This window comes from Rhinolophus sinicus, linkage group LG12 (genome assembly GCF_036562045.2).
Source record: "Rhinolophus sinicus isolate RSC01 linkage group LG12, ASM3656204v1, whole genome shotgun sequence".
NCBI classification, from domain to species: Eukaryota; Metazoa; Chordata; class Mammalia; order Chiroptera; family Rhinolophidae; genus Rhinolophus; species Rhinolophus sinicus.
The window spans coordinates 60191284-60206121 of record NC_133761.1 but is presented as its reverse complement, the minus strand read 5'-3'; the positions used below and the strand labels follow the sequence as shown (position 1 = coordinate 60206121).

At 40.9% G+C, this 14838-nt stretch overlaps 1 protein-coding gene across 9 annotated transcripts in view; it reads right to left on the bottom strand.

Annotated features, from left to right (window-relative positions):
* The window catches only part of ESRRG (estrogen related receptor gamma), a 547928-nt gene that overhangs the window by 149526 nt on the left and 383564 nt on the right, over positions 1-14838 (bottom strand). For all 9 annotated transcript variants that reach the window (XM_019743279.2, XM_074317033.1, XM_019743599.2 and 6 more), the window contains one exon: positions 14407-14822. In XM_019743279.2, the coding sequence (XP_019598838.1) occupies positions 14407-14822 (416 nt within the window). The remainder of the gene's footprint in view (positions 1-14406; positions 14823-14838) is intronic.

Sequence of the window (14838 nt, the reverse complement as noted above, 5' to 3'; positions counted from 1 at the left end):
GCATCATGACAATGCACCAGCTCACTCTGCACTGTCTGTGAGGGAGTTTTTAGCCCGTAAACAAATAACTGTATTGGAACACCCTCCCTACTCACCTGATCTGGGCCCCAATGACTTCTTCCTTTACCTGAAGATAAAGGAAATATTGAAAGGAAGATGACATTCAGGACATCAAGGGTAATACGATGACAGCTCTGATGGCCATTCCAGAAAAACAGTTCCAAAATTGCTTTGAAGGGTGGACTAGGCACTGGTGTCGGTGCATAGCTTCCCAAGGGGAGTACTTCAAAGGTGACCATAGTGATATTCAGCAATGAGATATGTAGCACTTTTTCTAGGATGAGTTTGTGAACTTAATTGTCCGACCTCACATCTATGCTGTTAAATTTCCCCTTTGCAGTGAATAAAAAAAATGTTCCAGCAGGCAAACAATGCTGTACAATGACATGAAATTATTTAGCTTTTTTTCCCCCAGTTTAAACAAAGCATACCTTCAGTTTCCCCCAAATTTGTAAACATGGTTATTCCTTTATGGCTTTAATTCCACAACTATTAACTAAACACCAGGCACGGTGCAAGAGCACCTAAAAAAAAACAAACACAAAGGTGGAAACATTTATTCTGTGCCCGCCATCTGTCCTTTCTTAGCACAGCATCTTGCATATGGTTCAGGAAACCACCTGAGGATGAATGAGTGAGGAGAGAAGAGGAGAGAAGAGGGAGGAAAGAAATGCTAGAGCTACGTTCAAATTCCAGCTCTGCCATTTATTATTTCCTTCACCTTTATTACTCTCAGTCAGCTAAATTACAAAAGAGGAATCATACATGCTTTATACACTATAAGCATTACATGAAATGTGGGCATTAAAATAATATACAGTTGTGTTCTCCCTCCTGAGAATAAAGGGGAGAAATATTCTAAGATCCCATCGATTATTAAACACTTTGACTCTAAGACCTAAATCTGGAGTTTGGGAAACGTATAAAAACAACTTTCCTCAGACGTATGCAAGGGTGTGAAAATGAAGAGGCCATTCACCCCAAGAAGCTGACAGAGGATTCTGTCTTGCCAACAACTGCAGCTGTATTGTACAGATACTAGGAGGAGAGGAAGAAGTAGAATAACTGAAGCCATTTTTAAAAGCACCAAACTGTCTAAGAAGTGACTTTCTGAGACATCAAACCACATCTTCTCATGCACGTTCCCTGTCATTCCCTTAGAGCTCATAAACTGCCTATCGCTGAGAGCAATCGGATTATAATTGAGAGCAAAGCATTTGCAAAGCTCTTCAAAATCTCACCTCAGTCTTATCTCTTGCCACAGTTTCAGGTCAATTTCTACCCCTATCCCAGGCCCCCTCCCTGATCTGACTTCCACACTGACTTACTCCACCTTCCTAGAAAGCAGCAAGGCCTTTCCTTCTAGCCGCAAGTGCTTCTTTTATCATCCCTTCAATGATGCTTTCCCAGGGTGCCCAAGGCTGAGTTACGGGTCCTTATACGTGTGACTAGTTCATCTCACGCTGATCTTCACGTGAACCCTGCTCTTATCATTTAACATGCTTTATCCAATGTGTCTCTCAAATAGTTTGCCTCCTGTCACAACTGTATATTCCCTGAGAGCAGTGACTGTCTCCCCTGGGAGTCCCCTGTGTCCAACAGAATGTCTTGTCTAGTCAGTGACACACTGGAAGTACTCATCTGTCCCCTTGATTTTTAGTGTTCTTTTTCGTCATTCCCTCGTTTTAATGCTTAGCCCCAAATTATTCAGTAAAAACACTAAGCATAGTCAATTACACAGAATAAAACTGATAACAACCCAAAAATATAGCATTTGGCATAAAGCTACACAGATTTATAGGATATTACACTTTGAAGAGATCCTACGTTCCGGTTGGTTCAGCCCCCTCATTGTATGTGGACCACAGACAGGTGAATATGTACTGACTCACCTAGGACCACTTGGCCATCTTTACAAGCATATGGGCTAGTGAATTGCAGGGAAAAGACTACAACTTAACTATTATATTTAATGCACCCATGAAAACGTACCTATCAATGCCTATAATAAACACTAAGAGTGTCAGGAACTCTTCTATGTGCTTTACAGACACCAACACCCATTCTACAGATGAGAGAATGAAGGCACAGAGAAAAGAGGTAACATAACATAGCGTTCCAGAGTTAACAAGCGTCAGAGCCAAATTATTGGAACCCAGGCCCTCTGGACCCACTGCCTGTACTCTGAACTATGATGCCATCCTGTCTGACTCTAACCTTTCAAAAGTAATGAACTGCGTGTTGTTTGGGATAGAAATGAAAAGTGAAATTCCTTTCTTCCGAGAGGGTGCTTTGTGTAGCTGTTGTTCTTGGTGCAGGCTGGAAAAGGGGTGTTGACATCCAGCCACGGTGGAACAAGGGTGGTTCTTGGCATTGTCTTTTGCTGTTGTCAGACTTCCGGTGCAAGGGCAGCTGTGGGGGAGGATAGGGTTGCTTTCCAAGGAATGGAATCTCTCCACACCTCCAAAAGAAATCCCTCAACTTATCTCTGTCCCACTAGGGTGTGTGTCCAGTTTAATTCCACAGAAACCAAACAGACCTTGTCACCAAAGCAACCGGTGTCACTGTAAACAATACGTTTTAAAGATTCCAGAATAATCTATCGTTCATGACAGGGAGGGGAAAAAACAAACAAAAAAACAACAACACTAATCCATACTCAGGCGGGTGTGTTCTGAAATGCATTTCAAAGAGAACGTGTAGAATAAAAATACACTCCTTGGTGAAAATGTAGATGTAAAAGACACGTCTCTTTCATCAATGTTATGCAGAAATGAAGTGTGTTTAGCTTTGACATGGTGATGTCTTCTCCGAAAAGGCAACTGTTCTCCCAGTGTGGGATGCATGCCCTGTGTGATGTGTGAAACCACTTTATCTTTGTTTTCAAGCTCTTAACAGTGCGGGGATCATGTGACAGCCATCTTCAAAAAACAAAACTCAGAGAGGACCCCTGCCATGAGAGCTAACCATAACCCCCAAATTTGCTGCGCTGAACATCCATCAACTTTTAAAGGTTCTCTTTCTGCGTACAAATTTTGAGAAAACTGACATAAGCCTGCTGTCTCTTTAAAACACGACTTTAAAAAAAAAGGTTTATTAACAAAATACTCTTGCTGAAAGAAAGAAATGCGAAATACGTTCCCTGCAGCCACTATCATTGGATAGAAAAACTTTCAATGTGTGTGTTTTGCAGTGGCAGTTACTCAATGGTACAATAAGTCCAAGTGACAAGCGTTGGAGGCATTTGGATCTTACCGTACGTTGATAGAAGCAAATGACTCAAATAGGAATTTGACTTCACCCCAATCTTCAGATTGTCCCTGTACCTTAAACAAGTAAAAAAAACAAACAAACAAAAAACACACACATCCTTTCCTAATCCTGTCCCTAAGTGCTTCGGTTCTTAAATGCCATCAAGGTGCCCAGAACTTTGCCAGAAAAGAGAGATGAATATTAGATTCTAACTTCATGGTCAAGTTCATGTATTCAACAAGTATCTCTCTGCTTCTTCCAAAGTAGGTGAGGATTTGGGGAAATCCTGCTTATACAAGTGATGGTAATTGATCTGCATTTAAACTGTTGGAAGCAGTATAACCAGGATGACAAACTAAGATGCTGGAGCCAAAGTGGGTTCAAATCCAGGTTCTACCATTTTCCGTATGAGTCAGGGGACGATTTTAAATTTGAAGTTATGTACACTTGGGTCATGTCGATCCCTTAGGAGGTTGCTGTAAAAATCAAATGAGAGCGTGTATTTAAGGTGCCAAGACCTGTCGCGGTAATACTGATTATCAAAAATAATTTCAGGGAATACTCAGGGAAGGGATTAGGGACACAGGAGAAGAGCTAAGAGGGACTTGAGAAGTGCCCAGATGCTGGTTCTCAGCATAGATGTGGAAATGCCGGGCAGAGAATTTCTTCTGGCCGGATGCTTGTAAGCCAAAAACTCCTAAGTATAGTAGGCCTGTTAAGTCAACAGACGCATTGAGAGAAGCATAAGCAAACAAACATTGAAAAAAGAGTAATTACTAATTACTCCAAGGATTGGGGAACTCGGACAGGGCCACCAGCTGGATTTAGAGCAAAAGAAAGCCTAGATGAGAATAATGAAAGCTCCTGACAGGTAGTACTTCCGCTGGAAGTTTCCTCTTGAAATATAACCTGTGCACCTAAGTTGTCTGGTATCATAGGGAGGCAGAAAAACACCTGGCGTCGCGTCAGGGAGGAAGAGGAAAACTTAGCAGGGGCAAATGCAGGTGGGGAGGGGGCATTGGGGCGGCTGCCAATTTGACGATAGTCCAGCAGAGGTAGGGTAGCGCTGCCTCCTCCAATGAATACTTGTATAAGTCTCAATCTCCACATAACAGCAGAGGTTGACAAGCCCAAAGGCCCACAGAGTAAACATTTCAGCTTTTCAGGTCATACTCGGCTCTCTGCCGAAGCGCAAAGGCCACCACAGACAAGCAAGGGTGGGGCTCTGCTCCAATAAAACGTTCTTTAGCAAAATCAATGTGGCCCCTCAGCCTTGATTTACTACTGATCTCTGGTCCAAAACACACGGACGAAAGGGAGCAATGTTCAAAAATACAAACTATTATCCATTATTTCCTTTCCTGCTCACAGCTCTGTAAAGGTACAAGTTAGGTACAGATATTTAAAAAAAGAAAAAGACAAAAAGTCTTAGTAAATTGATAAAATCCGAGAAGAACAAATGGACGAGTGAGTGGAGGCACTTTAGATTGCAAATATCTACAAAATTTGAAAACTGTCCTCTCTACAAAATATAGTTTAAAGATTCTGGGGCACAGAGAGAGTATTCTGAAAGCACATAAAAATACGGTTGTTTCATTAAACTTTTTAAAACAAAGATAAAACAAGGTTTAATCCTAAGAATATAACATTTTCCTTTAAAATAAGTACAGACCCATTCCAATATCACTTTTCTTCTTTTTCTTCTTCTGGCTAGTATTCATCAAAAGGAAAAAATAACATCAATTCTGAGCTGCCCTTTTTTGTAGTCACAAAGTTTAAGCAAGTGGCCCATCACCCTAACATCAAAACAGGAGGAGAAATGAGCCTTTTTCCTCCTAGATTCAAAACTTAAAGAGTCCAGGAAGTGTGATTGGGGGTCGGTGTGGAAGTACAACTTTCAGATCAATCTAAACTAATAACTGAAAATCCAGGGGCTAGATGAGTTTTAGCAGATAAAATCCAGGGAACGGAGACAGAAAACTCATACAGTGGTGCTGAAGAGTTGCTCTCTCAAACTTCATATTTAGGGGGATTTCTGAATATGGTTTATAAAAAAAATCAAATATTTTGAAGACTTACTTTTGACTGCCTCCTCTTGAAAAATCTTTACTGTCATCTAATCATAACTTTGGGCATATTCTTAATTCCCCATGATTACTTTATTTTAACAACTTAATAAAAAATGTTTCCCATGGACTGAAATCTCTCAAGAAAAAGTCATTCTAACATTACTCATTGTTGCTTTTAAAATATACAAGGCAGGATGAGGAGGGGGTAAAGAGCACAGACGCTAGGTTCAGACTGTCTGAGACTCAGCGTCGGGTAACTAGTTCTCCGTGCCTCAAGTTTCACATCAATAAATAATATCATAAAAGTAGTATCTACTTTATTGGGGCCATAGAAGAATTAAAGGAGATAATTAACGTAAAGCACTTAGAAAAATGTGTGGCACAGTCTAAAAATGAATATATTCATTATTATTACAAGTTAAGAAATTCTCCATCCATTACTGATATGGTACAAAGGCATTGTATTGAACTCAGAGAAGGAGAAGGAGGGGAAGGCAGAGGAAGAGGAGGAGGGGGTGAAGAGGAACGAGAGGAAGAAAATAAGACGTGCTAGAAAGGATACAGAGAAACTGGAACCCTCGTGCCCTGTTGGTAGAAATGTAAAACGGTGCAGCCACTATAGCAAACAGTATGGAGGTGCCTCAAAAAATTAAAACTAGAACTACCTATGACCCAGCCGATTCCACTTCTGGGTATGTAGCCAAAAAATTGAAAACGGAATCGGGAAGCGATATACTCTGTACACCCATGATTATTGCAGCCTTATTCCCAACAGCCAAGAGGGGTCACCCACCTAACGTCCACTGAGAGACAAGTGGATAATGTGCTATAAACATACAATAAAACACTATTCAGCCTGAAAAAAGGAAACCTGGCCACACACTGCAACCTTCATAAACTGAGGACGTGATGCTAAGGCAGTCACAGAAAGACAAATAAATACTACATGATTTCACTCATAGGAGGTGTCTAAAGTAGTTAAACTCAAAGAAATAGAAAGTAAAGTGGGGGCTGCCGGGAGAGGAGGAAATGGGGAATTGGTGTTTCATTGGTATAGTTTCAGCTGTGCAAGATGAAAAAGTTCTCAAGATATTCCATCACAATGTGCAACGCTCATGAACTGCATACGTAAAAAGGATGAAGATGAAAAATTGTATGCTATGTGTTTTTGATTTTATCACAATAAAGAAAAGAAATTGTGGAAAAAAAAAAAAAACACAAATAAATGCTGAAACAGCACTTCTTTTAAATATAAACTTATATTGACTTTCAGTATAAACTAGCATACTTGACCGGAATCCTTTATCTCATTTTGCTTTCGTGTAAACCTTTTTAAATTGTAGAAGTGAACTCTAAAGACAAGACTTTCACATGGCTGAAGGCTATTATCAGCAACTTCAAAAGAAAGTGAATTAGGGCAGTGTGTATACTTTATTACTTCTAAGATATTACCTAAGTTTATCAGAAAAATGAATCATTGCCCTGGGCTTGAACAGTAAAGAAAAAGAAATTCTGACCCATGACACGGAACCCCACCCTGCCATTCCCCACAGCTTCCAAAACCTGAATTTTAACAAGGACCAATGTTCCCAGACCTCAGGATTCAACAAATCACATCGAGACACCTCCTGAAACTACCAAAAGAAGTCACGCACCATCCCATCAAAAGGGAACTTCGGACAACACACGTCCCCGCACTCACTTTTTGTTTTCTTTCCTTCCTCTGAGGGGAACATTTTAATCTACTCTAACTGATTTTAGCCACCACCGATTTTGAGTTGACTGGAGGGAAGGTCTTGTCATATAGTTTTTTTGACACATGCGTTTTGAAAAATACAAAGCACAGGTGTCATTCCTACTCTTCGTATTCAAGCATTTGATATGGTACTCCACCAATGGCGGCTAGCTTAACAATTTATGGGTGCGTTCTCTGAATGGAACAACCTTACTTATCAGGGCTTGGTTCTGGGTTAAGAGAGAACCAGAAGGAAAGAAGGAAAGCTATTAGAATGTTGAAAGAGGCACTGATAACTCAGCTTGGAAGTTTACCTTGTAATCAAAGAACAGCCTCCAGCCCCTTCCTCAAAACAGGCATCTGAAAATAGGAGGGGTGAGTAGGGTGGCAGGTCCTCAAAAGAAAATCCAGGTGTCAGCCACGCCCTACTGCCTAAGAAATTCCAAGACAAATGTAAAAAATCCACCTCCACAACAGACAGGCAAGTAAATGGCATTTTTAGAAGAAGTCACTGGAACCCATCCACAAAGCCCTTCAGACAGGAGCATGTGAAAAATGCCAGCTTCCTTCTGCCAGGTCCTTGCTGGGGGAAGAACTGATGTGGACGTCTGGAAGAGGGCTTACAATTGACAAGTTGTCGGCCAGCGTGCAAGCTGAGAAGAGAGAATGAGTCACCAACAAAATTGTTGGTGAAATGGCGAAGCATAGGCTTTCTTTCCATCAGAGAGTAACTGAAGCTGGAGCAGGGATGTTTGCATGGCCCAGGTGAGAGAGGATAAGGGACTTTAGTGACCACAGTGGAGCCAGAGAGGGTACGAGCCCTCATGCCAGCTCCACCCCCAGTCATCACCTGAGGGCACCTTTCCATCTGTGTACTACTTCTGAGGCCACTGGCTCAGGGAGCCATGGGAAATGGATTTTATTTTCTGAGTACAGAAGATTTCAGTAAAAAAAAAATAAGTCTACAAAAACAAAACAAACAAAAAAAAAACACATGTAAAGATAATCCAGAATAACATCCTTGTGTTTTCTGATTTTAACTTTAGAACATATTAGAGTATTAAAGCTCTCATTTAGCAACCAGGGTAATTATTTTCTCTAAACACGAAGTTAAATAGAAAGAATTTTATAATTTCTCTTTGGAAGGGTCACATGATGTACAGGCGCTCAATTTGCAATGTCTTAGTTCCTCCAGTGCTGCAAATACTCTATTCTAAGACCAAACTAGCACGTGATGGCAAAGGAAATGCACCATCCAGGAAATCTCTAAGACTACACCGTCTGTTCAGAAAGAGTCCCTCCGCATTCCAGGGTAGTAAATCAGCCAGCAGCAAGAGACCCACACCTGTAGCCTTTACCATGGACCTTGCAGGCAGATGCCTAATCTTAAATGCCCCCTGTTTAAGGTGATAATCAGCCTCTTATCAGTGTCACCTTTAGACTCTGGCAAGAAGAGCCCCTACCTGAGGCCCTGGGCTTTAGAAGGCACCTGTGGTACAAGGAACCCTTGAACAAGCCAAGGGACAAGCTCAGCTGGAGCCAACCCCTGGTACCACCCAATCCGGAGTACCTGGGATCCTGGAATTTCCTGGCTAAGTCACCACATGCCCCATTCCGGGACGCTTGCCTAGGTCCACTCTCTGGAAGGAGGCCTGGACTGGTGGGCACATTGGGAACCAATGCATGGTCAAGGAGGAGCTGTTTGGAAGGGGCCAATGGGCCTGGACATGTGGGCAGGAGTGTCCACACTATGTGTGAGACCTCGTGGGAGGCAGAGAGAAAGGAAGAGAAATGCACAGCACCGCAGGCCGAGGGTTGACTAGCCTTCTGCCCCGCTCAGAAACAAAACTCCTAATGTGCTTCCCTGAAAATCAGACCTAGCCAGACAATCAGCTCTAATGCACCTTTTGTAGCAAAAATTAATATAAGACCCGGTATTATATTATATTATATTATATTATATTATATTATATTATATTATATTATATGACCCAGTCTTATATTATAGTAAAATAAAACCGGGTCTTATATTAATTTTTGCTCCAAAAGACACATTAGAGCTGATGATCCGGCGAGGTCTTATTTTCTGGGAAACACCATAGGAGTCTAAGAATTAAAAATGCAAAGCTGGCCTTCCAGGCCATTAGGAAGGTCGAGGTGTCAAGTAAGAGAAGAGAGCATATTTTACTTAGTAGATTGTTTTAGATTTACAAACTTGAATGCTTACATATACACTGTACTCCTGTCCCAGGGCCCGTAAACGTCTGGAGTGGACTTAGTTCTCATGATGGTCATTCCCGCATCTTAAGATGCAAAGGCATACGCTTCATTTCCTAAATCCCACATGTGAAGCTTAACTTGGAGTCTCATGAGAGACAAGTTCCAAGATTCTGGCTCCCTTTCCAATTTACCAGTTTGCCATCCGTGGTCACAGGATAAAAAGTTCACTGATCACCATAAAACTAAATAAAAGCAATCGAATTTCCAGTTGGCCCACCTAAATGGCTCCTAGTCTAAAAGGGTGAGAAGTGACTACAGGGAAAGAGGGTTTATTATCATAGCAAAAGGGTGGACAGCTGCGAACTGAGAAAGGTTACATGTCCCTTGAGAGTAGCCTCCAGGACACTTCTTTGTGCTAGAATATTTGAGCTACCTAGTGCTTGAGTATTGCATTTGTGTTGCCAATATCAAGCAAGGTTGCTTATTTATTAAGCACCTACTATGGGCCAGCTACTTGGACAGCTCTCATTTTAATCCTTGCCACCTGGGAAATGGAGGCACAGAGAAGCTAAGTTCCCTCAGCTGGTAAAGAGCTGAGACTTGGGGACCTGGTTTTAACTGAATCCAAACCCATGATATAATGAGTATCTTAAAAAAGAAATTAATATATAATTTCCTTCCTTTAAAAGCAGGGGAAAAAAGAATGTATTATCTGTAGCACCAGAATGAGCAGTTCAAAAGCTGTATTAACACGACACATACACACACACACACACACACACACACACACACAGGTTGCCCAAAAAATGTGTACACATTTTAAGAAAGGAAAAAAAAACTGTACTAAAATTGTAATACTCAATATATACCGATAACAAAAGATAAATACAAGTCACGTTTGACTTCTGCAATTACAAGAGGTGCTCAGAGTGGTTACCATCAGTGTAATTTTAATACAGTTTTCTCCTTTCTTAAAATGTGTATGCATTTTTTGCACTCTCTGTATGTGTGTGTGTATATATATATATATATATATGTGTGTGTGTATATACATACACACACACACACATATATATATTCGTATATATCCTATTTTTCATAGTCCTATATAGAAATAAAAACTTCAGGGGAGCTAGTGTTTTGTGTATGAAATAATAAAACATGCATTGACTTTTTTGGGTATAAAGATATTTTCCTTGTCTTGCCTCCTTAACAAGGATCCAGGGAAAACTCTTAAGAAGCTCAACAACAACAACAACAAATGTCCCACTCATTTATGAATTGAGGCCAAAACTAGAATTAGAAAAAAAAAAATCGGAATAAATTATTCAGCCTAGAAAATGACAATGTAACCATCGCTGCCATTGTAACCCTGTGGGACGACAAGGTACAGCACTTACGTCCTCTGAAAAGTTTCTGTTTAAGAAAAAGACAAACAAACAAGCAAGCAAACAAAAACAACCTTGACTTTTACCTAACTGCTGACCTAATTCAATAGTTTTCCAATGATACCCAGGAAACAGTCAATAAGTAAAATACGCCTTTCTGGTTGACTTTCACTGAAATCTATGATTAATTGCCTTTCACAACCGGAATACCACACTCAGCTTTGAAAAGAATAATTCTCATTACTTTTCTCAAAATGTGCTCTGGATGTATGTTCTTTTGGTTCTAAATGTAAGAAGTATTTTTCCCAACTTTTAAAACTTAGACATACGACATATTGTATAACCAGTCTTAAAAATAAGTTATTTTAACAAAAAATAAAGATTCTGAAGAGGCACTATTTTTCCATGACTATGCCTTGGGGTGCACATGTCCCTTCGCCAAGTCCATGGGAACAGAAACCACACTTATATAATGTCCTGGTCATAAGGGCTGTGACACAGTAGAAAGACTTTCTCTTAAGGGGAGTTGCGTAATCCCGTCTCATTTTCCGGAGAGCTTTAAAGGAGGGAAGGGACAGGCTCTTATCTGTCAAAGGCAGTTTGGCTGCAATGCTGCCTCAAGGCACGAGAATGGATTCCTGGTCCTTTCAGCCTTAGAATAAGAAAACCCATGATGATACAATAGATTTGGCCACTTTCAACATCTTTTGAGTTCAATTGCTACCACTCTTTGGCCCCAGGAAGGAGGGGCTGTTCCACTCTCCTTTACAATTACCACCCTAATTATTACATTATACTTTCACAATTTAATCCCTTTATTTGCCTCACTGCCTTTTTGGGGCTAAGTAAGCACCACGGTGGGACGCCGGCTGATGGAGTTAGCAGGATAGCCTTACTGAGTGCCGCCCAGCTGCCAGCTACAAGCACAGCCAGGTGGGCCAGTCCAGAGTGCTAATCTGAACAGTGACATCTCTGTCTCCTGCTCAAAATCCTTGCAAGTCGCTCTGTCCAATATGGAGTAGAATTGAGCACTATCCATCAATGCCAAGAACCACCCTGTGTTACACTTTTGGTGGCATTTCAGCTTCCTAAGGAATAATCAGGCGTAGAATTCCAATTGTTCTGTTCCCGTTATTGCTCAGTAAATAACTCTTGTGTAGCTATTAATATCTAAGCTAGATGATTTTTTTTTTTTTAAGACAACTAACAGGAAATCTTTCCACATAGTTGTTTAATCTTTGGAAAACATAGTGAAGACGGAGAAGTTTAATCCCCCACACCCATCCAAAAAAATCTGGTATTCCTTCAAGGCAGGAGGCATTTGCACCCAGAATTCGCCCCAATCTCCCAACCTTTAGGAACAAAGCTGTAATAAAGTGTAGGTAAGCTGGAACTCCATCCACCATGCTCCCTGCCTCACAGAAAGTCCTCTGGGAATGTTTGCTGAGGAAATGGGCATATTGAGAACCTCCTTCTTAGGTCAGTATACACAGTATTCGTTAACATACCCCAAAATATGTGCTTATCTTTGTGTGGGTAGATCCAGAGCTGGATAAACTGAGTTAACAAAATCAAACGACTAACAGTTTGAATTGTAGAGGCTCTGTAGCGTAAGCATTCTAATACTGTTGGATAATGTGGTCAGAACCCAAACACTGGAAGTGTGTTTCATTCTCCAGTTTTGCAATTTTGTAAAGAGGCTGAAAAGATTTTTCCAGTAACCCGAAGTGAAGGGAAGCTTTTCCCATAAACCACCACTGGTTTTACTTACTTTACTTGTGATTTTACATTTCATTTTATTCTTAAGCATTCTATGAGGTAGGTATTAAAGCCTTGAATTTATAGGGGCGAATAAAGAAAATAAAGATCCAGTCGATGAAGGATTTTGGTATGGAAATGCTAATAAAATATGAAGAGACAGCTATTTTAAAAATTAAGTAATTCATATGTACTGCACACTAACTTGGCTTGTGTTCTTCAGTTAACATGATGAAAAGGTGCGGCTTAAATATCTACTCTATAAGAGTTAGGACCTCTTGAAAAGCTGTGTCCTTTTAAGGAAACGCTCTGTGTAGTCATCAACCACAAATCAAGAAAGCTATGTAATAGACAACAGAAAAGCCAGCGGGAGATGGTGCAACCTATTCCACTAACAACAGTCCCCAGGCCCTTCAGTACAACTGACAGAAGACATGCCCTCCTAGATGCTCTTAAAAGAAAAGCGTAGGAGATCACTCTCTGTGCACAGAAAGGAGTTCACTTTTTGTTAAACTATTTAGAAGGAATTGAGTTAAACAAACAGAATCTCTTTTGTACTTTCAAAATCAGAGCATCACAAAGTTATTAAACTATTTCAGTTACGCCCCACCCAGGCGATGCTGATAACTGCTGGTCCAGGGACCACACTTTGAAAAGCTCTGTTATAGGTCACACCACAGGACAATGCTGTGATTCTTCACCCTGTCTTCACACTGGGCATCGATCAAGAAGCTTTCAATCACCCCCCTGCCCTGGCCTCACCCAAGGCCGATTCATGTGGAATTATGGGGCGTGAGGATGATTTGGTATCAGTCTGATTTAAAAGTCTCCAGGTGATTCCAGAGAACTGACAAGGTTGAGGTCCATTCAAGAATACACATTTTGTAAACCACGGAGCAGAATGGAATCACTGATGCGCTGAGAATTCTCAATAAACAATGATTCTATGCATCCCCTATTTTCTCCAAAAATTTATCACAAAAGATCTAAAAAAGTGAAACATAATTTTCCGTAAGCACATACGTATAGGATAGCTTTTAAAAGGAGCTGAGTTCTGTATTTGTGGATTGCTAGTTTAAAGGGGTACATAGAACTCTCAGACATAATTTTCTATGTATTTAATGTTGGAAATAACATTGGTACTTACAAATCGGGAGACCTATAAAAGTTTGGGTATGTCTTAGATATGGTGGAGGTGTATTTTATAATTTGGGAAAATTTGGAAGACTTTTTTTGTACAAATTCATAAATTAAAAATAAAAGATAAAAAAGGTGGGGAAAGCATATCCAACCAAAGAGAAAGAAGGATGGTACCGTAGTAGATAATTAAAGTTGACTAAGGCAGTGGTTCTTGATGTCTGGTTCCTGGACCAGCAGCATCGGAATAATTTGAAATTTTGTTAAAAATATAAATTCTCAGGCCCCAACCCTGGGTCTGATGAATTAGAAACTCTGGGGACGGGGCCCAATGATTTGCATTTTGACCAGATCTCCAGGTGGTTTGATGCACTTTCAATTGTGGAAACCCAATGGTCTAAACAAAGTACTTATTATTTCCATGCATCTGTAAGAAGAACAGAAGATGTAAAAGCACTCTTTATCCAGTTTTCATTTGTTCAGTTGCTATACAACCCCACATTGCTCTAATAACAGCCTTGCTCTTTTCAACTCCACCCGAAGCGTATCACGCTTCCATCCTTAGAGCTCAACAGTGAACGTAGAACTGACAAGGGGCATATTTGGGGGTGGGGTATTCTATAAAGCCCCCAATATCAATTTTAATCTATTTCTATTTTCCAATGAAAATAGAATTAAGATTATAAAACTTGACTAACAACTAGGAATAGAAGAACTAGGAACACACACAAACCATCACGTGAGGTTGGAAGAGGGTAGGGTATTTATTCCCAGGTCCAACACTAACCTTGAATCGTCCTCTTGAAGAATGCCTTGCAGGCTTCACATGAGGCTACCCCATAGTGGTACCCAGAAGCGATGTCACCACACACTAAACACAGTCTCTTGGGCATCGAGTTGAGCATGTATTCACACTTGGTCTGGGGGTCTTCAACAATGGTGCTAGAGCAGTCATCATACAGTTTCCTGACAGGCCCACTGCCTCCTAGGATAGGAGCAGAAGGGTAGAGAGGTGGCGAGTCAAGTCCGTTCTGATGGCCATTCATGGTTGAACTGTAGCTCCCACTGGCGTCTGAAGAGCCACCTGGGCTGTGGTGGTTGACGCTGTCCGTCAGGGAGGCCGGGCTGGAGGGTTCCGTCTTGATGAAGGACGAACAGCTGGAATCAATGTGTCGATCTTTGTTTGACATTCTGCAGAGAAGCCTGTGATTCAGGGAGA